The 25,609-nt window shown below is 32.7% G+C and overlaps 2 protein-coding genes and 1 long non-coding RNA gene across 34 annotated transcripts; 1 reads left to right on the forward strand and 2 right to left on the reverse strand.

The window, feature by feature from the left end:
- The first annotated feature begins 761 nt into the window (after window positions 1-761).
- LOC112715824 (uncharacterized) lies at window positions 762-2,975 on the forward strand. 4 transcript variants are annotated; one of them, XR_003160000.3, is made up of 6 exons: window positions 762-1,293; window positions 1,383-1,433; window positions 1,543-1,676; window positions 2,281-2,381; window positions 2,482-2,686; window positions 2,807-2,975. XR_003160000.3 is itself a non-coding variant. In XM_025767645.3 (6 exons), the coding sequence occupies exons 1-5, from the start codon at window positions 1,009-1,011 to the stop codon at window positions 2,647-2,649; spliced, it is 750 nt and encodes a 249-aa protein (XP_025623430.1). In that variant the 5' UTR covers window positions 762-1,008; the 3' UTR covers window positions 2,650-2,686; window positions 2,807-2,975. The 4 variants fall into 4 exon arrangements, 3 of the variants coding, with proteins under 3 accessions (XP_025623430.1, XP_025623429.1, XP_025623431.1); XM_025767645.3 differs by having other exon boundaries at window positions 2,471-2,686; XM_025767644.2 differs by having other exon boundaries at window positions 2,471-2,975.
- A 4,181-nt stretch (window positions 2,976-7,156) lies between these two features.
- LOC140175860 (uncharacterized) lies at window positions 7,157-7,814 on the reverse strand. Its single transcript, XR_011866714.1, has 3 exons — window positions 7,610-7,814; window positions 7,398-7,495; window positions 7,157-7,286 (listed from the first exon to the last, which is right to left on the reverse strand). It is a non-coding gene; the product is annotated as an uncharacterized lncRNA (long non-coding RNA).
- A 477-nt stretch (window positions 7,815-8,291) lies between these two features.
- On the reverse strand, window positions 8,292-18,478 carry LOC112715825 (uncharacterized). Of its 29 annotated transcripts, XR_011866704.1 has the most exons (13): window positions 17,910-18,473; window positions 15,785-15,845; window positions 13,904-14,697; window positions 12,513-12,749; window positions 12,286-12,425; window positions 12,025-12,066; window positions 11,580-11,667; window positions 11,203-11,322; window positions 11,033-11,122; window positions 10,215-10,370; window positions 9,557-9,655; window positions 9,140-9,191; window positions 8,292-8,558 (listed from the first exon to the last, which is right to left on the reverse strand). XR_011866704.1 is itself a non-coding variant. In XM_072205046.1 (7 exons), exons 3-6 carry the CDS (start codon window positions 14,517-14,519, stop codon window positions 11,223-11,225), a joined length of 846 nt encoding a protein of 281 aa, XP_072061147.1. In that variant the 5' UTR covers window positions 14,520-14,697; window positions 15,785-15,845; window positions 17,910-18,473; the 3' UTR covers window positions 10,939-11,122; window positions 11,203-11,222. The 29 variants fall into 29 exon arrangements, 1 of the variants encoding a protein (XP_072061147.1); XR_011866699.1 differs by lacking the exons at window positions 11,033-11,122; window positions 12,286-12,425 and having other exon boundaries at window positions 12,513-13,246; window positions 17,910-18,478; XR_011866696.1 differs by lacking the exons at window positions 9,140-9,191; window positions 12,286-12,425 and having other exon boundaries at window positions 12,513-13,246; window positions 17,910-18,478.
- Between the last annotated feature and the right edge of the window lie 7,131 nt (window positions 18,479-25,609).

Consider the following 25,609-nt stretch of genomic DNA (forward strand, 5'->3'; position numbering starts at 1 on the left):
TAAGAAAAAGTTTACTTATTTTGTTATTAATTTTTTAGATTTACACCAAATAAATTAATTAATTAATATTAGAATTTGTTGATGTGAATATATTTTTTAAAATAAAAAATATTTTAGATTAATATTTTTAATACAAAGATAAATTTTTTAATATTAATTCAATACTTCAAATATATATAATAGGATAATAAGATGTTTACTTAAACTATTATTTACTATTTTTAACTTTAGGTGAGAGAGTATGCACTCAATATTAAATAAAGAAACTCAACATATATATTCAATTTTACTAGAATTTTGGTTTTATTTTATTTACCTTGTCTATGTAATCTAAAAATATAAAAATCAAACTAAAAAAATTAAAAGGATCAAATGCAATAAAAAAAATTAAAAAAGCTTGAAAAAAAACTTTATCTTTTTAAAAAAATATCTATATAAATTGAAACTTAGAAGTAAGAATAAATATCCTAACAACAAAACATGTAGAGAACGGAGTTAGCATTGAGAACAGAGATTGATACAAAAAAAATCTAATAAAAATACATTAAATGAAGGTAATGTAAGAAAGAAAAATATAAAAAAGTATACTGAGTGAATATTTATCTAAAATTAAAATTAAAAATACTCAAAATATAAAATAATATTTTTTATTTTATTTTTTTAAACATTTTTGTTAAAATAATTAATCATATATTTATGTTTTATTTTTATTTTTATCGAAAATAAAAATTAAAATACCCAAACGAATCCGCTTCTTGTTTAATCGAACGAATCCGCTTCTTGTTTAATCGATTTGAGGGATCGTGGCCTAAAAATTGAGAGACGAATTAAATTACTTTATACTGTTTGAATAGATTGGGCTGCTCTCTATACTCTTCATTCGGATTGGGCTTCGGCCATGGTTAATATGGAAGCTCAAAACATACGGTCGGAGTGCTCGAGGTGGCGACTGCATTGAGCAGGGTTTTCTTTTGCACTTTGTGAGAGTTTCACCCTGAATTCGAAGAGATGCTAAGTTCCATGCGACTGCAATTGCCATTACAACCTTCAAACGAAGGCGTTGTAGTTCCCCACTCTAAGAGCGCATTCGCCACCAACATTCACAAGCGTGTTAGCCTCTCGTGCAGAAAACGCGCCACACTACCACTCTCTTGCTCTTTGGCCGCACAACCACACTCTCACGCGCCACAACAACCGCTCTACACTTCCACCGTTGTGTCTTCCTCGCCGCAGCTTCCACAGCTTCGCCTCTCACAGCGCCACATCACTCTTCTCAACGTCGTCGCTTGCGTGGTACCCTTCTCTCTTCTTCCTTTGTCAATTCTATTTATCCCTTCTTCAACCAATTCTAATGTTTTCTTTTTTGTTCTTCTTTGGTGCAGACAGCGATATGTGCCACGTGGCTATTTTGCTCCGCAATTCCTACACTTCTGGTTTGTGTTAATAGCCTTTTGATGGAATCAATTGTTTTCAGTTTAGAAAGGCTTAATTTTGATTGTGAATAACTTGTGTTTGCTCAATTTGGAATGTGGTTACGCGAAGGCTTTCAAGAGAGCAGCAGAATCACTGGAGAAGTTGATGGATACCACAAGAGAGGAGCTTCCTGGTACCATGGCTGCAATCCGTCTATCCGGCATGGAAATCAGTGACCTCACCACGGAGCTCAGTGATCTTGGGTCTGCATTCTTATCTTTTTCATTCATTTATTTTAATCGTTTCATGTTTTGAGTTATACATGTAGTGGTGATGCAAACGAGTAAGTAAATAGGCATTATATCTAGGGTTTAGTTAAGAGAAATGACAGGAGTGAACACTTTTTATCAAGAGTAAAGTCCTCGAGGATTTCGACCTCGGATTAATTTGCCCTTGAAACAAAAAAGGTACGCTTCCACGATACCTAATTGTTACTTCACTTTTGCAATACCAGCCAATATTTGGCCAATATGTTATTTTTATACTATTAAAATTTAGAATTTAATACTTAAAATTTAAAGTGTAGGTCAAGTGTTGACGAAAAATAATAAATTTTGTTGATTATATAGCATTATTCTTTGGTTAAGATTGATGTTAACAGAAGTTTTTAAATTTTTATTTAATAAATATACAATAAATATATTGAAAATTTTAGTTGTTATTTTTCCAATAAAAACATTTTTAATTTGTAAATTTAACATGTGTAGCTAAACCCTTATAGGCTTATATCAATAAAGAATATAGTATACCAAGCCAACACAACTTGTTAATTCTAGAATAAAGCCTTGTATTATTATTGTTATGCAGGCAAGAGATTACTCAAGGTGTTAGAAGCTCCACACGCGCTGTTCGCTCGGCAGAGCAGAGGCTTCGCCGCTTGGCAACCATGTCTCCTCCTCCCTCTTCAGGTTACCTACCTGAAATAGCTGTATTAGATTGTTAGCAATCTTGCATTTTAGATGTTGGAAGAATTTTACTTGATGTTCACTGGATATAGTTTCCTTGCAGGCAATGGTGAGTCCCAAAGCAGAGGCTGACTCAGGTGGACCTGGGGTGGCCAGAGCAGCAAGAAACATGAGAGAGGGCGTTGTCAAGGGTCGTGCTATCATGAAAATGTTCTTCACACTTGCAAGATTCTCAAAGTTTGCTCTTAGCTATATAGGTGGACGTAGATAATGTTAAGAATCATAGATAGAAGATGAAAGTCATCATGGTGAGCAACCTAAGCTTGTAAGCTCTGTTTCTGTTTTTGTTTTTCTGTGTCAGTCTTTTTCTTTTGGGTCCGAATCCCCTTCTTTTTTTTCCCCTAACTAGTTAGAGATTTACATTTCAGCTCTGGGATCTATAGTATAAAAAGAGCGACCGTTTGCTATCTCTTTCTTGGTGATATGTTGAAGTGCTGTTTGATCATTGATGTGGTTGTGCACTTGTATTAGAACACAATAATACCAGTGAAGAAGCTTACAAGGAGAAATAACAAAATGAAAATCATTAAATTTAAATATCGGATTTGTCTTCTAATAAAAGTGACACTGTATCTCAAATTCAAGGCCACTAGGATTACATTTACATTGATTTTGGGGCATGAAAATAAACATCAAAGCTCAAACCCTGTTTCTAACCTTGAATAAGTGTATTTGATGAGTTCTTTTGTTTAGTACTGAGTATATACTCAGAGAAACTCTTGTATCCTGACATTTGGTCTCACTTTAATAATTCTATTAGAGTTTCTTTGTTTAAAAGAAAAAAAAAAAAAAACCTTGAACCTGGAAGGAGGCAGAATTTTTTCTCTATATCAGGTACAACGGAAAACCAAACCCAAAATGTAGGACAAGGAAATTTGAGATATTACTTGATTAAAATCATGGACACACATACATAGAATCAGCTAAGCCTAGAGAGTTTTCTATTATTTAAGAAGTGCCGTTGATTTGGCTTTCTCGTCCTTGACTTAAGAGTGTCTTGGTGATCTCCTTAAGACTTGTGACGTTATGGGTGTCACTTTCCATCTTTTTCAAGAGAAGCTGCTTCTTCTTCTTCACTTTGAGTAGTTGTAGGGTCAAGACCAAGGCATCTGGAGAGGGTTTTCACAACTTGGTCCAAGAAATGGCATGGCATGTATGAATCCCAAGCAGATTCTCTCTCTCTCCGAGCCACAGTACGGGTATCCATGTTCTCCTGATCTTTTTAGTTTCACTAGTTCACTGTTTTCACAGCAAAGACAAACCTCCAACAAAAGTATATGTTGTTATTGACTAGTTTTCCTTTGGTTTTAGCCGTTTAAGGTCTCTTGAGGTGAGGTTCTGTAAACTTATCTGGAAACGAGCATGTAACAGACATGTGTACACAGAGATTGGACTTGAGATTTTTATAACAACAGACATGTGTACACACCACTCAGTGCATACCCTCATACCCATAATATTTATATATATACGTGTAACCATGTGCATATGCTAGGGGAGGCACGCACCCAAGTGTACTAGGAAATCCATGTATATGTTATCCAATATTTCATTTGGTAGTTAAAGTTTTTAAATTAAAAGTTATTTAATTACCAGTAATATTAGATCAGTAGATATTATTTTGGGTTAGTACTTAATCAGTAATAATTTACACTCATTTATAAAAATTTACACATAAAAAATACATAATTTGCACTTATATTATCAGAGTTTGTATGTGTTAATTTAGTTTATATTCATATCATATTTATCAGAATTTATATACATAAATTAATAATTTTATTTGTTGAAAATAATTTGGTATTTATGTTAGTTAAATCCTGGCCAAAATTACTAAAAACCATGTCTGAGTTTCTGTTTAATTAAAAATCTAACACGAGTTGGCGATGCCCTTTGATAACCATTTCATATTTTCATACCAGTGTTTGTGTAAAAATAACCTGTCTCTATCTCTATAGCACATATAATTAACTCTTCAGCATTCATAAGAGCTAAGTACTAGCATTTAAAACACCTTCCAAGGAACCACAATCTTGCCTCATATATCACACCTCACTACTCTTCTTATGCTTTTCATATAGCATGTCGCCCCTTCCTGATGATTTGTTACCTGAAATCCTGTTGAGGTTGCCGGTGAAGTCCTTATTTCGTTTCAAGTGTGTGTCAAAGTCATGGCTCTCTCTTAAATATAGTATATCCGATCCCCACTCTGAAAAAAAGCATTTTGAACTAGGAGCCGCATGCACCCATAGAGTTATGGTCATAGCACCAGAAGCTCTTCACGCCCTATCCATTGACTCAGAACCATCGCCTCAGGATGATTCTACCAGTGACAAAATGGAAATGGATTTTCTCCACCATGAATTGGAACCTTGTTTTGATCCTTTTTTTTTTCTTTTTGATCCTGCAGAGGGTTTCTTCTATTTAAGAGAAATGTTCCTGTTGAAAATCATTGTTTGTGGAACCCATCGAATGGTGTCCACAAAAACCTAGCACCTTTTTCCTCATCTGATTTCTATGATTTTGGACACGACCCCTCAACGGGTGATTATCTGGTAGTTTGACAAACAGAAACTTTTCGCTGATAACCAAATTGGGTTTTTCTCTCTGAGAGCAAATTCTTGGAAAATAGTAAGCACCCCTTTCCTTATCAGAAATGTCACCTCTACATTCCTAAAGCTGGGACGCTGTTCAATGAGGCTATTCATTGGTTGGCTTATAACTACAAGGCTAAGATAAATGTTATCGTTGCCTACTTGCCTTTGACTTAAAGGAGAGAACTTTCTCAGAGATACATTCTACCACGTTTGTTAGATGGTTGTAATTTATACATGCGCTTCTAAGATATGTGGGATATGGGTGATGCAAGAATATCAAGTGCCGTCGGTCTTGTCTTTAAGTTACCCAATTCTTCTGTCTAAAGTTAGGCCTGTCACTTGCATCCCTGTTAGCAATTTTCCCTCCAAATTCTCCGCAGAAAAGATTTTTAATATTTTTGGAACATCTGGCGTGACAACATTGGTGAAATGTGATGGGTACTGCTTGGGAGTCAATGGCCTAAGCGTACAATGTGTATAATAGGCTAAATCTTTGGTCCATGAATAAAATGAACATTATCCATATTATCTAGAATAAACATCTCAGGTCATAAAAGCATTCATCCCAAAAACTTAAACTGATTTTGGGGTTCACTAAGAATCAAACTCTTAACCTTTCGGATCTAGAACTCTAATACCATGTCATGAAATCACTCATCCCAAAAGTGTAACTTGATAGGACAATGTAACACTAATAGTTATATCTCTAATACTTCATAAACCTCCATTGTACACATTGTACGCTTAGGCCATTGGTTCCCTATACTTTCTCTTTGGTTAAATACCTAAAAGAAAAGGGGAGCTCTACAATGTTGAAGCCTTCTACCTTCAGTAGATGCGAGGACAGATGTGTAGGTATGGATGATACGCTTTGCAGCAGTTTATAGGTCCCACAAAAATAATATTTGTCGATTGCTTAATTCTTGCTGTAACTAAAGTGAGTAGTGTTTTCGTAAATATCGTTGGATTTATTGTAAAAACTGTAATGAGTTATTATTAGTTTTACTAAAAGGTTATTTGTAGTATATAACTTAAAAGTGGATTGCACGACAAAAAAAAAAGACTAAATTGGGTTGACTAAAATAAAGGAAATAAATTTACGTTTATCATGTTAGAATTTTTTTGAGAAGCCTTAAATGAAGATGTCTACAAAAATGCGTAATTTAATAATTAAAGTTGTGAACATTTTTTAGCAAGATGAAAAATAGAAATAATATAATTTTTAGATTAAAAATTAAGTTTTATTTATTTTTTTGTGAAATTAGTCACCATTTCCTAAAATTAATGGTCAATAACAATCACTTTTATTTACTCGTAACATAGAAAGTATGTACTCTCAGTTATTTTGTTATTTAGTTTCATTATCATTGTATCTATTACTTTTATTTTTTCTAAATTTCTAATAATTTTAATTAACATAAATAAGTGAATAAAAATACAAATAAAAATAAAAAACATGAATATGATGAAAAAAAAAGTAGAAATAATTTGGAAGTATGATGATATTGACAAATATCATACTCACTATGTTACGAGTGAATAAAAGTGATTGCTATTAACAAATAACTTTTAGACAACGGTGTCTAATTTCATAAGAAAAAGAAAAAATTAATATTCAATTCAAAAATTATAAACGTAAATTAACTTTTAATAATTAAATTTTGCTTAAAAAAACTACACAATAACTGGACACCAATTTACAAACACCATATAATTAACCATGGATAAGAAATAAAAAACCACTACGCAACATAATTTCTTCGAATCTTAAATTATTGGTTTTTTATTTTTATTCCATAAATAATCAGACTATTATTTCAGTTATCAAACGTGAATTATGTCATCACTATCTTTCATCTTGACAAGAAAATGTTGTCACAACTCTAATTATTAACTTACACTTTTTAAACCGTTTTTCTAATGACATATTCACTTAAAGCTTCTCATGAAAACAAAAATGGTTAGTGCACTTTTTTTGACACTGGAAACATAGTTTTACGGCAAAAGTGGTTGGCAAGAATCACTTATGACTTATGAGACATGTTGTCGAAGCTAAGCATGGAGGCCACCATGTTGATAACCTGTTGAGGAAACATGGTTACCCAAGTGATACAAAGGCTTCCCACACACAACATATAACAAAAACGTATGTTAACCACTACTTACGACGTCAACAACTTAGTGTCCTAGTCGCAGGCTCCACAATGCACGCCGATCACCCTGTGCGTGCTCATCCGCAACTAGAATCACTCTACCAAAAGAAACGGTAAACAATCATGATCACGCTCTAATAACTGAAGACCGCTCAAGTGTATTGTTGCGACAACTCACATTCACCAAGCCAAGCCGAATACATACGTACCGTTCATCCAGATTTTTCGAGAAAATGTAAGCAGTCACAGCAAACTTCGACCCCTGAAAATGCATTCCCTCTAGTGGCCGAAATGCCAATTCGAGACACTACCCAAGCAAAGCAACACAAACTCCATGTAAGTTAACTCCATTTGGACTAACACAAGGAAACTTCACAAAGGAAATAAATATTACTAAGCACCCAAACAGTAAACTCATTACCTGCAGCATCTCAGATGCAACATGGAAGGCAGGGTGTGTGCGTGATATGTGAATGGCGACCCATGCTCAATTTGCCGGACGTCACTACCTGCTGTTAACGCATAATCCTGATTTTCGAATGTTAACTTGCGCTACACCAACAGTAAACGATGAAACAACTAAGTTCATACTTTGGAAGTAAATTGCCGAAACAAAATAACTTCACTTACTTTCAACTTAGCAGACATAGTAGCAACATCGTTTCTGTTCTTTTATGTCTTCTTTTGGCGGGTCATGTGCCCTCTACACTACAAGACTTTTATTCATTTGTGAAAGTTTTTTCTCCTATCTGTGGAGGTTTATAAACCCCACCAAATGATGTTTGGGGAGTTTTTAAAACTGCCAAAATTTGAGGTACCACGAAGTTTTGTAGTGAATTTTGTATATGTTTAGTGGAATTTATATTGGACTTTTATGGCAGTTTTAAATTACTTTTGTGACAGTTTAAAACCTGCACAAATTGATTTTTTTAATTTAACAAAAATAAACTGTGATATTTTCAAACTTTCACAAACCTTATAATTGTTTATTTATTTTCAATTTCAAAACATTCATTAATCTCATCTCATTTACATTCTCTCCAATTAAAAATTTATTTTTTAGTATCAAAATTTAAAAACTAAATCTTTTATAACACAATTCCTCAATATAAAAAAATTCTCAATATCAATAGTTCCAAACATAATTGCATATGGTATTGTTCTACATAACTATTACTGTTTTTCTTTAAAAAATAAAATAAAATAAAACAACTTTCATATTTCAATATCATCTAATTACATAAAAATCTCAAATATTTGTCCTCGGGTGTCTGTTGCTATCACCAACTGATCTCCTAGCATCAAAGAGAGTAGTAGGCTCGCTTTTAATATTGTACATTTGACTGTGTCATATTCAGCTCAATTTGTTCCTATTTAAAGTAGTAAACAGAAACTATTCAATTTATCTATCTATCTAAAACAAATGTGTGTAGTAAACAGAAATCAAGTACATTAAAGCAGTTCCGTTCCACGCCCCATAATATTTAATTTTCTATTTCGCACTGTCACTGAACTAATTCTTTTTCACTCACTTTCAGCATTCAATGGTATTAAAGCTATTGCGAAAAGGGTAAGTATTTGCATCATTACCTTCTTTTTTTTCTAATTGATATGAGATGAGACCCTAGCCTAATCTATTTTAGCACCACCTAATTGATATGAGATATGAGACCCTGGCCTAAATCTATTTTGCCTCGTTACCTTCATTACATAATTGATGCTTACTATGTATATTATGTCACAGAATCTAAAGCATTTATCTAATTTACACATAATTACATACAAATAAAATAAGATAAAATAGCAACGGTTTACAAAATACTTACCACTATAGTTAATGCCTCGTTATTTATAAAAGACCCATCCTTTCTCTTATGTGTTTCAATGTACATCATTAACATATATAATGCAAGTAAAATCACACATGTACCAAGTGTGTGTATGTATATACCATCTCATGTCACCTCCGAGAGTTGGCTGTGTTAATTTTTCATGCAAAGCTCCTAAAAATAAATATAATATCTTCAATTAAGACCAAGAAATTTTCTAGACCAACTATATATTCATCTGAGTTTCGTGACTTAGCAATCCAAGATTTATCCATTGTTTTAAACGGTCTCTCTGTAGACATGATACATGACAGAGCACAATGGCGTCGTTTGATTCATGTAGCCGACCCCACTTAGTGGGACAAGGCTTTGTTGTTGTTTGTTTGTTGTTTGCTAATTAAACTTCAAGTAGGGAAAACAATTACTAGACATGTGTACTACTAAAAAAATATATATGGGACTTCTAACATAATAAAATACAAAGCTATAATAGACTTCTAACATATTTAAAACAAAATAGGATATAATTATTATCTTACCTTAACAAGTGCTTGTTCAAAAGCAATAGCAAAAAACTGGTGAAAGGAAAATTGGTACCTACTTCAATCCCAGAAACAGAAGAAACCCAACCAAATTGCCTAATAAAACCAGAAATTAAATCCATGAGCGAGATTAATTTGTTAAATAAAAATAAAGAAATGAAAGAGAATAATTAATAAAGAGGGGCAATAGCAGAACATAATAATTTTGTGTAGATACAAAAATACCTATAAATATTTGATAACACATGCAAATGCAGAACATAAATAAATAGAAATATGACGAGACTGTATAAATATTTGATAACACATGCAAATGCAAATGTAGATTATTCTTTACTGATTTCCATATATGCTAATTAAAGTAAATACAAATCCAAAATCCTGTCCATACCTGATTTAGAAGCTAAATAAAATACCATGCATTGGTGGATTGCACTCACATACATGTATATATTTTACGTTAGCAGATCATTCAATTCTCGTCAATTTTCTACTATTTCTTTCTAATTATTGTATATATATATTTTTTATATACAGAAAATAAGATTTTATGCATAGAAATAGTCAAAAAGTATTTATAGATGACACATTAAGTATTTTCTGAAGTAGTCTCAACCTGAAGGTGCATAAGAGGCAAGAAGTTAGAATCACATACTTTTGGTTTACAATTGACATAGAGAAGCATGATTTCCCGGACCCAGGTAAAAATCTACGTGAGAGGATCTTTGTGTAAAATTGAGTGGGAATTCACATTTTCTCCAGCTGAGGACATGAACCAAACAGGCACTTCATGTTTTGAGTATACAAGTAACTGTTACAAAAGAATAGACCACAATCGCCACATCATTATAACTAAAAAAAGAATGACTCGTGTTACTATAAGAAGTATTTATACTATGCTAGTGTGAATAAAAAATTGTCTGGCCCAACTAAAGCGTCTGCGAATCCCATCATTAGTAACAACCTCAGCAGCTAGCCAATGCATTTAAGTAGTTGTACCACTGAAGTTTTAACCAATCTTATCATGCATTTTGAAATTGTCCAGATATTTTTATCCAACTGAAGAGAAAAAAAATTATGTGAATGAGTAGTATTAATCTGTTGAAAATATTAGGCCTCTTTATATTATCCAGAATTTTAAAATCACAAAAAAATGTTACTATTGATGATTGGTGATGACAGTACACATGCATGTATGTAAAGCTGGCAGAGAATAACAAGCTCCATATGCTTTATGAAAATAGTTATATGAAGTTAAATAAGAGGGTTATCAACTTAGCAGTTATCATATATCATTAGTGAAGTAGATGCCAAAAGAAGAATTAAAATCAGGAGTTGATCACAAATCCATTGAACAACGGGTAATAAATTATGGAAACATAAAAAAAGGGCAACCCGGTGCACAAGCGTCCCGCGTTTAACGCAGGGTCCGGGAAAGGGCCGCAACCAAGGTTGTAATGTACGCAGCCTAACCTGATAATTATATCAGTGGCTGTTTCCACGGCTTGAACCCGTGACCTTGAGGTCACGTGGAGACAACTCATCCGCTGCTCCGAGGCTCCCCTTCAAATTATGGAAACATAACAATGATTTGAAATTAAGATTGAAAAGGAGCATTAAAAAGGGTAATAGTGATACAGTACCTCTGGTAACAATTCCAACTTCAGTACAAAGCTCTGCCTCTGCTATTATTATTAGCGGCTGTCTTCCCATATGAAATCGCTCCAATATAGCCACTAAAGCTCATTTGGGGGGTATCACAGCTATAAATCATCCGACACCAATCAGTACCCCTTAAATGCTAGTTAGAAACCGAATGAGTAACAATTGAATGATAAAATAATTTCTCTGCTGGGTGATAATTGAGCAATATTAGCATATGTTATATATAAGGGGAACCAACAATATTTATAAATAAAGAATATGACAAAATCACGGGATTACAGGAATTGAATGGTAAATGCAGATATGCTGTTCACACAAGTGACAAATCTATCAATCACAATCTTATAAAACATACTAGTAAGTGCTTGGCGATATGCCTAAACAACTGCTCTTGCCAAGATGCCCCCTCCCATCACAATCAAGTTTGCAAGAATCTTTGTTGTCTGCATAAACAGCTCAGGTAACGTTAAAACCCTAAGGCGAGAAGCCGAAAAAATGCATACAGAAAAATTGAATTTTAACATAATTATTGTTAAAATAAGAATCTCATAATTATTGTCAAAAGGAACAGCTAGGACCCTGTGAAGAGAGTCAATTACTCAACTAACTGATATCATTATCATAGCCACAGTGGCATACCACAAGTAAACTTAAAAAGAGCATTGCTAAACTGCTAATAGTCATTAAATCATGACAACTGAAGATTTATATATTCATAAATGGTTCCATTTTTCTTTTTCCATTCATGTTTATCAAGTTTACTGAAACAAAAAGTAATAAATATGAGATATTGAACATACTAGTCAAACAATTCCAATTCTTACTCCTCCAACAACTTCCACCTGAAAAATTAATTAAAAAGAAAGAAAAAATTAAAGAAAGAGTAGCGAAAACTATTTATGTACACACTTCACAGTAAATCAATCAATTTTTCATCCTCCAATTGCTGGAAAAGAAAAACGAAGAAGAATAGAAAAAGATACTAGATTCGAATACATCACATTTGCAGATTCCATTGTCATTTTTAGTTACAAAACAACATTACACATAGCATAGCATACCAGGGGTAACTAGTGAAGCTTTATTAGGAAAAGAACCAAGAAGTAGAGAGTTCATGTGCGGAATGCGAGTGAGTGAATGAATGAATTTGAAGAGTGTTTAGATTTTTGAGTGCGTGGAGTGAGGCACACAGAGCTAGCTACTTCATGAAAGAGTCAGAGAAGAAATTTATTGTTAACAAAGAAGAAATATCAGCAAATTAATAGGAAAGAAAAATAAAAAAAAGTACCAGCGGCAGTTCAAAGGAGAAATTGGAGTGAGAGAAAACAGCGTTGAAGAAGAAGCTCGGGAGTGAACAGATTTGAAAATGCATTGTACCACTTCAACTACGGCGGGATTGACGTCAAAAACTGTGGCGGCAACGGCGGCAGAAACTGCAGCGACGACAATGACAGCAACAACAGTATAGAGAGAAAGATCTGAAAACGTGTTGATAAGATAGGTGGCTCGATCCAGAAGCTCTCTACTGCAACGGACACGGCAGTGGTAATGACGCCGCCGGACAATGTATAATAAGTATATGCAGCAGTGGGCAGGTGCTAAACCAAAGTTACTTACAAGCACAAATATATAAGTATACAATTCCAAAATTATGGACAATGTATTTTAGAAAAGAAAGAGAAGCCTCTTGTACCAGCAACGTTGAATTGATTTATAGTTTCACTTTTCATCCAAAAATTCAAAGGTAACAATCATAAAGCCAAAAACCATAAAAAAGAAAGTCCAACTAAATTGTCTACTGCTATGAATCTCTACTCTAGTTTTTAAGCTCCTGGGCAATTAGAACAGCCAAATAAAAGCCAAGTTCGTCTACAAATTCAGCCAAATCAAAAGAATGAGCATCTGCAACAATTTGTAAACTTGTCCTATCAGGTAGGTCAGAAACTACAACTTCCGGATACTGCTTTCGTTGCTGTTCTAACACTAGTCTCCCTTGCGGATGACTGATAATCACCCGTCCACCTACAGGTCAGATCCAAAATTACAGAAAGAATAAGAAGTATCCAGAGCTCTGACCTAAGTTTCAAAAGAGGGAACAACAATTGAGCTAAAATATATGTGCAATAAGAAAATCTATTTAGTTTGCTACTATGTTTGGTGCACTGTTCTAATACACTTGAAAATTTTAGCTTCTATACCAAAGTAATACCTAAGGAGTATTAGAAATTTGACATTTTTAATCTATCCTCTTATTCAAACTTCGGTTCAAGCAAATTAAGAGCCAGGCTTTGGTAATAGGTGTAGAAATCTTGGAATGCAAATAGCATTCTCTCCAGAGCAATTTCATTTAATGGGGCAAAACATTATTCAAAGCTTGATGAAAGACAAGATGTGTGAATAAGTGTAAATGTTACAGTTAAAATTGCAAAACGTTTTATTTTCTACCTCATAACACATCATTAATAACCAAACTATATCCACACTATCATCCTTCTTTTAACCAATTTTGGCACTATCAAACTTTTCGTCATCCAGATAAATGGATTCTTTTGAATGATTTTTAAGAAATGTGTGTAAAACATGGTACATAAAAATCAAGTCCATTTTCAAATACACAATTTGCAGAGAAATGCAAAGTAACAAGGAAAAGAACAAACTTCAACCACGAGAAAAACTTACCAGGTGAACATTTCTTAGCCAAAGACCCCAAAATCTCATCAAGTTTGAAGGGCAAAGCAGGAAGAAAATAGAGAAAAACAACATCAAGAGGAGCCCATTTCTCTGGAACATACACAATCTCTCCTTGCCAACACTTAACCTTATCATATTTCTCTTTAATAAGAGCCAATATCAGAAGTGAATCGTGCACCACAAAAAGAGACTTACACAAACCCACCAATGTATCCACAAACTCTTCAGACCCAGTTGAGACTAAGACCCTTGAACCCTCTTCAACATTCCCAGCAGATACAATACGTTCAATGCTTCTCTTGAATTCTACATTAGAATTTGACTCAACAGAATCAAGTATAGACCAGTCCTTTTCAACAACTTCTTCAATGTAAACAACGGATGCAGAACCCTCAGGGATTGAAACTTGGGCATCTGTGTCTGACTCAGTGGCTTGCAGCAAAGTTGAAATAGGCTTAATGGGTTTTGATTTTAGGGAATTTGATGAAAATTTGAAAGCACTGCCACAGAGATAATCTTGTTGGTGCTTCAATTGAAGGTTTTGGTGGAATTTGCATAGTGGTGGGGTTATGGGGTGGAAGGAACCTATAGAAACAGAATTCATGGGAAGAAAGAACTGATTTTTACAGGTGGGTTTGCTCTTAAAACCGGATCCTGATGCTCAAATCAGTGTCTTGGAAGTAGAGAATAGAGGTTAGAGCTTGGGTTTGGATATTGAGGACTTGCCAAAAGAGGTTTTACTCAGAGAAGACATCAAGACAGGATATAATTCCTGGGAGGTGCTGCAATTTTCATTTATTTAAGAAAAATATCAGATCATTAACAATTTTTTTATATTTATCTTCCATTTAAATTGATATGATTAATTTTTTATTTTACTTAAAGTATTGTCTCTAGCCTTTTTAATCAAATTACAGAAAATTATAAATAATTCTCAAGAAAAATTTTACATGCGATATTTTGGTTCTAACAAAATTGTAGAAAATTAACTTATCTTATAATAATTTTTTATTTAAATTATTTTGTAATAAAATTTATTTAAAATTTATTTACTCTATATACATAATTTTTTTTTACTGAAAACAGTAAAAAAATTAATGTCTCTGATTTAAAATTTATTTCAGACCAATTTAAATTACTCATTTAATAAAAATTTATAATTTGGTCTTGGATAATTTAAAATTTGTATATCAAGTATTGAAGACCAAACAGGTTTACAGGAGCAAAGATAAGGTAATACTTAAAGACTACCACAAGGTGGTTTGCTATTATAGATAAAATCATGATTGAGATTAACTTCTTGTTTCTGGCTGAAAGTTTTATATCAGAACTTCAAATTATATTATTATGAGTCTTTCTTAAAAGGTTATGATGGCAAAAAATATGTTTATTTGCTTCAACAGGAGACCAAAACTAGTAAATTCACGTGTAAAATTTTAACATCATACCTAACACAACCAATCAACATTCAGTTCATATTAGCTTGTTCATAGCTTATCAATTGAAAGGTGGGTTCATAAGAAATAGAATAAGTAAAAGCCAAAAGGTTATTGTTGAGCATAATTAAATGTAAACAAGCTAATTGGCTCTAAGGTTATATGGAGACAAAAATGATCAATTTATCATTTGTGTAGTGGTCTCAGTGCCAATTATCATCCTCCCACTTCTTATCTATTTCGTGCTCCATTAAATAAACCAAAATTCTCTCACAACTTGTTTAGACCAAAGAACAGTAAGTACCTGTATAGAAGCTTTGGATGCTCGATTCATTAGTGGAATTATACAATTTAGTTTTCTAGCAATTAAATTTATATTAAAATATAAAATATGCAGTTGATAAGACTTATTTAGACAGGAATAGATTAGAACCTGAAAAACTTGGTACATGGCTTCAATTTGCTTCCTACACCAGTTGATAAGGAGTCCAATTCTGTTGCAAAACATTACTACTTCTTCTCAGTTAACATACTCTTGCTTATTAATTTAGTACACTTTGTTCTAAAGCTGTTAAGAACTTAAGAAAGAAGAATATCATATTTACTTCTGAGTAATAAGATTTTAGAGATTTTAGAAATTTTACCTGTTTACACTTTCAGTTAATTAATTAACATAGCAAGCTTTTAATTTAAAGAATAAAAATTGCTTTTGAGTTGTAATATGTTTAGAAATTTTTTATGTTCACGCTTGGATGTTTTGAGTTCATTATGAAACATTTTAAAGAAAGCAATGGGGGCAACCACATAAAACATATGTAGGTATATTTGTGTCTTTGTGAGCATGGGAGAAGAAAACTCCTCCTCATTAAGCTCCACAGCAGACTGAATCTATAGTTGTTCTCTCTCACACACATACGTACATAAAAGTTTCATAACAGTGTGGATAAGCTTAATTTTTAACTCATTATTATTACATTTTATAGACACAAAGGAAGAAGTTTGCACATAAGTATTACATTAAGACTACTTTGAACAAAAAAGGAAAAACAAGCAGCTTTCAAAGCAGAACCAAAATATAAGAGAAGTAAACAAAACTACAAAAGTGCAAGAGGAACCCATAAGAACTAGAATGCTAAAAAACAAACGTTGCTTGTTTTTCTTGAGTCCTCCGTTAACGAGTTCTGAATCAGAAGGCCGAACACGGGAAACCCTATAAAGAATAAGGATTTAATTTTCAAGTAGAGGGATCCAAGTGGGAAGTAGAAGAACAAGGAGAGAATGGGGGGTCTGGAGGACGGAGGAACACAGAATTTGAGAAAGGGTGGCTTCAAAAAAGAGAGCGATAGAAGGGCAACGCTGAGATTATAAAATCTTTCTTTTCCATATTTTTTTCCCCAGATTTTTATTGATTTACTACAGGAGTGACGTTATAAGCATAGTTTTCAGAACCAAACCGGCAATCAATCCTGTCATATGATTGGGTTACTGAGTCACTGGTTCAACCGGTGAGTCACTAATTCACCCGGTTGACCCGGTCATAATTTAAAAAATATAAAATTATAAAAATGAAATTAAAATTATGTATTAAAACTTAAAATGCAAGTCTTTACAAACATAATAATAATAATAATCAAATATTAATTTTTAGACATAACTAATGCAAAAAGAGATAATAAACAGTTTCTAGTACAAAATACTTTCTCCATTAAATAAACAAGAGCAAGCAAAAGATAACACAATCATTAAATCAAGTCCAAGTGATCTTAAAATCGACATCTATATCTTCATAGGATAAATTTAGAACTTGATCAACATTTTCCTCATTTTGATTTGCATCTATATCTCCCACAAGAATCACTGCATTATGCAGAACATCAGAAACAGAGAAAGAAGAGTTTGAAGAGAGAGGTACAAGAAACTAGTGAATTGAATTAACTTCATCTTATTTTTCCATCAATGAATCAATTTTACACACCTCTTAGAGGGATGCAAGAGCTTCATTTATAACAGAGTTGGAAAAGAGAGAAAGATCAGAGATCAGAATAACAAATCCTACTAACTGTACCAAACTGATTTTGTTATTGACCAACTCTCTTATCTCTTATCCCTTAAGTACAGCAACAAAAGATTTAGCATTTTTTTAAGCAACACAACAACAAGGTTCAGTAACAAATTCAACTCAACTCAGTTATCCAGCAACAAATTCTACTTCCAGCAACAACCACATTTATGATATGTTTAGCATCAAATTCAACTTACGGCTGACAACAAATTCTACCTCCAGAGTTCGAGTAACAAATTCAGCTATGTGAACTATGATAACTTTCAGGCAGCAACAAAAACTTAAACTATGATAACTTTCAGGCAGCAACAAAAAAAAAACAAGAAAATTGAAACAGAAAGAACAGGGGGAACTCACCAACAAATTCAAGGTTCATGATAATCAGTAACAAATTTCAGCAACACATCCCATTTTCAGCAACAAATTATTTTGGCAACAAAATCAAAGAGCAGTGATGCAGCAACAAAATTGAAACAGAAAGCACAGGGAGACTCACCAAATCGGGTTGCACGAAGGAAGTTGACGGCGAAGGAGAAGCTGATGGCGAGGGAGAAGCTGACGGCAAGGTTCGAAGCAAGAAGACGATAACGAAGACCAGCCCACCGGGATCTGTTGCCTCGGCAACGAAGAGCGCAGGGAAGGGAGAGATCGAGACCAGGTACGAGACAGAGACCGTGAGAAGCAAGAAGACGATGACCACCACCACCACTCGAGGGACCAGATGCGGTTCCGTCTGCTTCTGCCGCCGGCGAAGCGAGCGCGGGGCACGGGACCGCGACAACGACCGAGGTGAGGGGACGAGGTGAAAAACTGAGAGAGCGATGAGGTGAGGCCGTGAGAGACTGAATGTGACGACTGTCGAGGTGAAGGGAGAGACGAGAGAATGACGAGGTGAGGGGGAGTGCCAACTGCCGAGCTAGAGACGGAGAGAGCACCGAGACTGGCTGGGTTAGGGAGGTTTCCACTCAGACTCTCAGAGTCAGAGTCTCAGATTTGGCATTTGGGCATTAGGGATTCATCGAAAGGGAAAAGGGAAAGGGAAAGGGAAAGGGAAGGGGAGGGGGCGTCTGACGCCGTTTCAGGTATTTGGAAAGAAAAAACCGACTCGGACCGGATTAAATTAACCCCGGATTTTATGGAAACCCGGCAGGTCAAACCGAAATCGACCATATCCGTTGCACAATTGGTTTAACAAATGGTTCGGTCCGACCAGATAATCAAATTTCTAGTCGAACCAGTTAAATCGAACCGAATCTGTTAACTATGGTTATAAGTGAATACATCACAAAATAATTAATATGGCATGATATCTAATAATTGATTTTCTTCCTCTCAAATTTGGTAATGTAGATTATTTTAAGTTTTTAACATAGTTTTGTTAAAACCATTGCGAGTTAACAAATGAAGTAAGCACAGGGATAAGGTTTACTTACATTCGTTTAGAAAATATCAAATATCAATTAGAAAGAATCATGTTGCTTAGCATATTTTATATTAGGTAAACAATAACCTTAAAAGGCACTTATTTATTAATTATTATTATACCATATATGCATGTGTTTTAAATTTTTAATATTTTTTCCTTATAATTTAAGATGTTAAACTATCACTTTGTTTCCAGAAAGTTATTTGTACAGTTCTGAATTATTAATTTATTATAGTCGAAAAAGTTTCTAATTTTGTAAGGTGTCAAACGTCAATTAGCATGAGGATTGGATTCCCATTACTTCACGACTCACGTGCTCCAGTTCATTTAGGTGAGTGATCATGTGAGTAAAAATCTTACATGATGTCAACATTTATTTATCACAATTTTTTATTTAATTTTAATATACAATGACGGTAAAATAATATTACACAAACAACTAATTGTATAGCTAATTTTTAGATTCATTAATTAAAAATTTATATAAACATATAAATTTAATTAGATGAATATGTAAAATTTTTTATTAAAATTAAATTATTTTTTATAATATTTTTTTAAATATGTGAATATAAACAAAAGATTTTATTATTAAAATAAAAATATAATAATGTGATTTTGTAAAGTATAAAATAAAACTAAAATTTGGCTATTCTAATATTGAATTATCTTACCGTAACGTTAAAATAACACGCACCTACACATGCACACATCCGCCAATATCCACCGTCACGTCCTTATTCCCGTCCCTGCATCTTACCATAACATTAAAATAACAAGCACATACATACGCACAGCCATCAACACTCACTGCACTGTCCCTTGCCCTCGCCCGATATCTTATTCTTCTCACCCCACTGCTCTTACTCTTGTCTTCGTCCCTGCATCTTATTCTTACCAAAACATTAAAATAATACGCACACCCACTGACACTCAGCTCCTGTCTTCGCCCGTGCATCTTACCATAACATTAAAATAACATGCATATTACCATAAAATTAAAATAACACTTATGTACACACACCCACTAATACCTACCACATTGCCCTTGCTCTCATCCTTGTATCTTATAATAACATTAAAATAACACGCATGTACACACGCACACCCACCACCACCCACCGCCATGGCCTCACCCTCGTATCTGCATCTTACCATAACATTAAAACAACAAGCACATATAGATGCACATCCACCAATACTAACCCACCCACTGTTCTTGTCTTTACTCTCGCCCCGACATCTTACTCTTACCAAAACATTAAAATAACACGCACACACACCCACATTCATTCCTTGTCCTCACCCCTCCATTTTACCATAACATTAAAATAATACGCACGCACTTATCATAACATTAAAATGACACGCATGTACACATACTCACTGTTCTTGTTCTCACCCGCATCTTATCATAATATTAAAATAACACACACGTACGTACATAGTACACACATACCCACCACGCCCCGCCCACGCCCCTACGTGCGCACACGCATATACATAGATTGACTTTTTATGTGTATATAGTCTTTTGTTCTTTTAATTAGTTACTAAGTATATTTAACAGATAATTGAATAAATAAAACATAACATCGTTCACAATAAGCCAACATAAATTTACTAAAATGAGAAAAAAATAATGGAACACATTTACCTTAGTGTAAAATATAGATACCTACTCTTTTTATTTTTATTTTTAATATAAATTTACGAGAAAGTTTAAATAATCAATATTTTTCTTTATCTTTTTTTTACAATTAAATTAATATTAGACAACTCTCTATTTTTTCACTAAAAATATTAGTTTCCTAACATTTTTTTAAATTAAATATCATGAATTAAAATAAGTGATTGTACATATTTTTAGTTACAAATTAAATGTGATTAAGAAACATAGAATTTCTCAATGAAGTGACGTTAAGCATAATAAAATGGGAGCTACTCAAATAAAGATGGCGAAAATTTTTTTTATAAAGATGCTTTGTATAAAAGTGTGATTTATTTATTCGGCCACATTTTAAATAAAAACATTATTTTTATGACACATCAAAATCTAACCCTTCAATTCATCATTTAAGGGTCAAAAAGAAAAATTTTCACATAAAGACAATTATAAAATCTTCATTAGAGTATCCACCTAATAAAATAATAGCTGTCAAGCACAATAAACAAAATAGTAAATAACAACTAGTGTCATTATCAATTTCCAAACATCATTCTAAGTCAACGTCAAAAAGAAAGAAGACAGAAGCCAAATAGATATTCCTAATTGTTCCTTGACAGTGTCAGGAATAGTAGTATGCATCTTTGTACCTGAAACTAGGCATATATAGGCAGGCTAAAAACTGCATCAATTCAAGTATGAATTACCAATTTACGGTCATCAACTAATACACTACTGTATGGTGAATGGTCTCTATTGACCAACCTACTTCTATTTAACCAAATCATGTTGCCACTATTTACATCCTCTCATTGACTATTCCCTATGAGGCATTAGATCCTCCACAATCGCAACAGAATCGATCATTAGCTGAAAATTCAATGCCATGAAGAACTAGTACGTTAGCCCACAAAAAAATACTACCTTGCAATTTCACACAAGTTCATTTAGCAATAGGTTAAGACTCGAGAATAAAAGAAATAACATTGTTAATTTTCCAATATTGCTCCCTTTTTATAGCACAATGTAAAAATGGCTCGATGAAATCTTAAAGTACCAGCTATTTTCATAGCTCCGTGACAAGTTTAAGCTATTTACATAGCTACTTGATTCCTAAAGATCTCTAGAATGTCCTCACAATAAATAATAAATAAACTAAATAGGAAGCAAAGAAATTTAACATTTGATAGCACATAGACGCATACACCCAAAACATTAACGACATCAAAGTAAACATAGATACATATACCTTCCAATCCTTAAAATCCAATCTGAACACAAAGTGACTGAAAGCAACATCCCCAACACGAATTCATTTGCACGAGGGACATTTCTGGTGCTGCATAGATAAAGGATAATAAATTCAGTGAGAGCGAGAGAGAGAGAGTGTGAGAATGTTAATACGAGTATATTCGAAGTAACTCATATACTACTAGTTGTGATCCAGCCTCGTTGACTTTTATTTCAGCCTGCCCATCTTTGACTAAAAATAATAAAGCTTATAAATTCTCCACTGTTTGAGCAAAGGAGTTCCTATTCAAAATCAAATTCTCAAGCTTAACAACGTTATTTTTCCTTAAGATGTTAAACATTGTTAAAATATTTTTATCTGTATCAGCTTTCACTTCTCTTGGACCTCTGCCAAGCTGCAAAAAAAAAAAAAAAACAACAACAACAACAACAATGTGAAGGAAAAGGAAATTGTATCATAACTACATAATAAGCTTAGCATTCTGAGTAGTACACAATATTCTTAACTTCAATATTTTGACATTCTACTTATAGATAAATGGGTGATAAACTGATAGAAAGCAACTTACTAGAAATTAAGACATGAAAAGTCGAAAATCTATCAAAGAATTTTTTATCAAGTCAAAACCTCTTACTAACACGAATTTTTCTACCTTTGTCAATCGAAAACTTCATACATATTAAACCAGTTTATTACCTCTTCTGGCCGTGCCAATTCATTGGGCCTCACATGCTTCCTACTTCTACGATTAACAGCCTTCCTCTGCATTGCTTTAGCAGAAATAGGACCATTCCTGAAGGAAAAAATATTGAAAAAACATATAGGTGAGTATAGAACAAAGTCATCTATGGATATCAAAATTACTAAACAAAGTCTTCTAAATGCATTGAAGTTACATTGTACAGCAGCCGGAACTCGCTTTAAAAACATGTGATACTGATAGTCCAACATCATTCTAAGCTATTGGGTTTCTGGTGCAACCATCTGTGCTAGTACTTGATCCACCATGTCCTCCAAATTCTTCAAGAATGTACGATACAAATTCTGAAGGAGTGACTCCACCGTTAGCATGACCCTTCACAGACATTACCAAGGATTTCGTTATGTCCAACAGAGCCTTTGCATCAGCTACTTGTTCCTCTTGGTTTTGTAACTGGAATTAGATAGAACAACCAATCAGAATTGAGAAATTCATTTTAGTAGAAAAAACTATTAAACATCACACACCATGTCAATTAGTTACTCCTTGCAAAACCAAAACCGCTAAAAAATATTATATACTTTAAATTTCATGCAGGAATAGTATACTATGCTGAGACAATAAAGTTACAAGGATGCATAACAAAATTTGAGCATACAAATGGCAAATGAAAAACTTTCAGTATAAATTCTATTACCTATGTGCAAAATTTTTTAAAAGAACATCGTAATTATTATAATTGATTTAATAATTTTTCTATAGTTTGTTTAATTTCCGACCTTAACATTCAGTCAACTAGTACAGTGTTGATTACTATTGATTTCTTAAATGTTCAACAAGGCAGCCAAGCCAAACCTTACAATATAAATGCATCACAAGAATGTGTCGCTAATAACAGAAAAAATGAGCTTAGATACCTAGTTGATGCAACCTCTCCATTTCGCCAAATATCAACTCAAACTTCTTGGAATCAGCCCTTGCGATTTCATCCCTTTCATCTACAAAAAAAAAATGTAAGCAAACAGATAAAAGTAAGCATGGAAACAAGTAACATCAACAACACTATTTTTCTTTTTCTAGATTTGAACTTGTAAGGATGCTATAACTTCAATTTACAAGCATTTGGTTTCTATTTTGAAAAATGATCTATAGAAAATGAAACAATAGTAAAATAGAGCTGAAGGTTACAGAGATTGAGAAAAGAAAGGTAGAGTTCACCGTTAATCATGTTGTTGAAGGCAAGGTAGCGAGAACGAAGACCTCGACGGTTCGATAATCGGTGTCATCGTGAGCTGGAGGGAGCTGACGACGAAGCTTGGTGTTGATTGCGGTGCTGTGGTGATCGGAGCGATTCAATTGGTGCTTGACCATGATGAGAGAGTAACAGTTGTTGGTTGTGACAAATGATGCGACAGAGAAAGTAACTAAGACAAGGAGGTAACAAAGGTATAAACATTTTGAAAGATTGCAAGGTTTTAACTGCTGAGAGACACGCGAAATAGCATTCACGCACCAGCTTGCGCGACACGCCACTATTAATTTGTTGGAAAATATTACATAAAAATCATTAAAAAATATAAGTAATTTGAAATTTCAACCATTCAATAACAGTTAATTTAACAAGATGGAATTGACTAAAGTCTCAAAATAATTTTTAGATTTTTACACAAATTTTAAATGAGTTCGTAAATTTTTAATTACTTCAATTCAGATTGAATTTCATTCAATGATTCACGGTAATTCTTTTTATATTTTCTACTAATGACATGTCAATGTGACATATTAATCAATAACATGTTTTAAAATATGGTTCAATTACTTGTTATATGACAAAAAATATTAAAAGGACTAAAATAAAAATTTAGGAATCAAATAAAGGTAATTGAAAATTCAAACACTAAATTAAAATTTGAATAAAAATTTATAACTACTTTAAAGCTTAACTCATTTAGATGTTTAAAAAATAAGTACAAAAATGATGAAGAAATATAAATTACATGTTAGTTAAATATATGTTTGTTAGCTATTCAAATTTTTTTTATTTGTTATTTGTAACATATGAACTCTAAAATGAATATATTTAAAAAACAATAAATATCAGTTTAAGTTTTAAATACTTGATTTTTACTTGAAATATTAATAAAAAAGGACAAACTTTATCTATATTTCTATATATATGATATATAATAAGGATATGAAAAATAGTTGATATCCATATTTGAATTTGAATTTGTCTATAAATTTTAATTTGATGCTTTTTTTTATCTATTTTTCTAATTCAACAAGTATGATTAAAAATAAAACAATAAGTTTATAATTAATATAACATAATATTGAAATTAATTTAAAATATATATATTTTTTAATTTTTTTAGAATGCACATAGGTCAGGTGAAACCGGATTCATCTTGACTCGGACCCGGTCTTAAATGATGACCAGGTCTATTTTTTAAACTCGTACCCGATCCTAAACCCGATAAAATAACACCAAACTAGCCCTTAAAATGTTTGGATTCGGGCAAGATCTTCGAGTCACGCTGGACCATGTACACCCCTATAATTTACATAGAATTGTTATTCGACCCAAATGTATCAATTCTCATTTGTTACATTTGGATATTTTTAAATCTCATCTTATTTAAATATGTGATTATCTTAAAAATATATGGTCCAAAATTTTTTCACAGTTCTAAAAAGTTTGGTTATAAAAATTTTAAATTATCCAAGACCAAATTATAAATTTTTATTAAATGAGTAATTTAAATTGGTCTTCAATAAATTTTAAATCAGAGGCAGATTAATTTTTTTACTGTTTTCAGTAAAAAAAATTAATATGTATATAGAGTAAATAAATTTTAAATAAATTTTATTACAAAATAGTTTAAATAAAAAATTATCATAAGATAAGTTAATTTTCTACAATTTTATTAGAATCAAAATATCAAATGTAAAATTTTTCTTGAGAATGATTTATAATTTTCTGTAATTTGATTAAAAAGGTTAGAGACAATACTTTAAGTAAAATAAAAAATTAATCATATCAATTTAAATGGAAGATAAATATAAAAAAATTGTTAATGATTTGATATTTTTCATAAATAAATAAAAATTGCAGCACCTCCCACAAATTATATCATGTGTTGATATCTTCT

Source organism: Arachis hypogaea, chromosome 10, assembly GCF_003086295.3.
Source record: "Arachis hypogaea cultivar Tifrunner chromosome 10, arahy.Tifrunner.gnm2.J5K5, whole genome shotgun sequence".
NCBI classification, from domain to species: Eukaryota; Viridiplantae; Streptophyta; class Magnoliopsida; order Fabales; family Fabaceae; genus Arachis; species Arachis hypogaea.

What these genes read in the sequence shown, in the direction of transcription:
- LOC112715825 (XM_072205046.1), bottom strand. Translation starts at nt 14,519, where the DNA reads ATGAATTCTGTTTCTATAGGTTCCTTCCACCCCATAACCCCACCACTA. An exon ending in GGCTAAGAAATGTTCACCTG is followed by an intron (nt 12,067 to 13,903) that starts GTAAGTTTTTCT and finishes TTAATTTTTCAG; the next exon opens with GTGGAAGTTGTTGGAGGAGT. An exon ending in GAATTGGAATTGTTTGACTA is followed by an intron (nt 11,668 to 12,024) that starts GTATGTTCAATA and finishes CTGTTTATGCAG; the next exon opens with ACAACAAAGATTCTTGCAAA.
- LOC112715824 (XM_025767644.2), top strand. Translation starts at nt 1,009, where the DNA reads ATGCTAAGTTCCATGCGACTGCAATTGCCATTACAACCTTCAAACGAA. An exon ending in TCAACGTCGTCGCTTGCGTG is followed by an intron (nt 1,294 to 1,382) that starts GTACCCTTCTCT and finishes TCTTTGGTGCAG; the next exon opens with ACAGCGATATGTGCCACGTG. An exon ending in GTCTCCTCCTCCCTCTTCAG is followed by an intron (nt 2,382 to 2,470) that starts GTTACCTACCTG and finishes CACTGGATATAG; the next exon opens with TTTCCTTGCAGGCAATGGTG.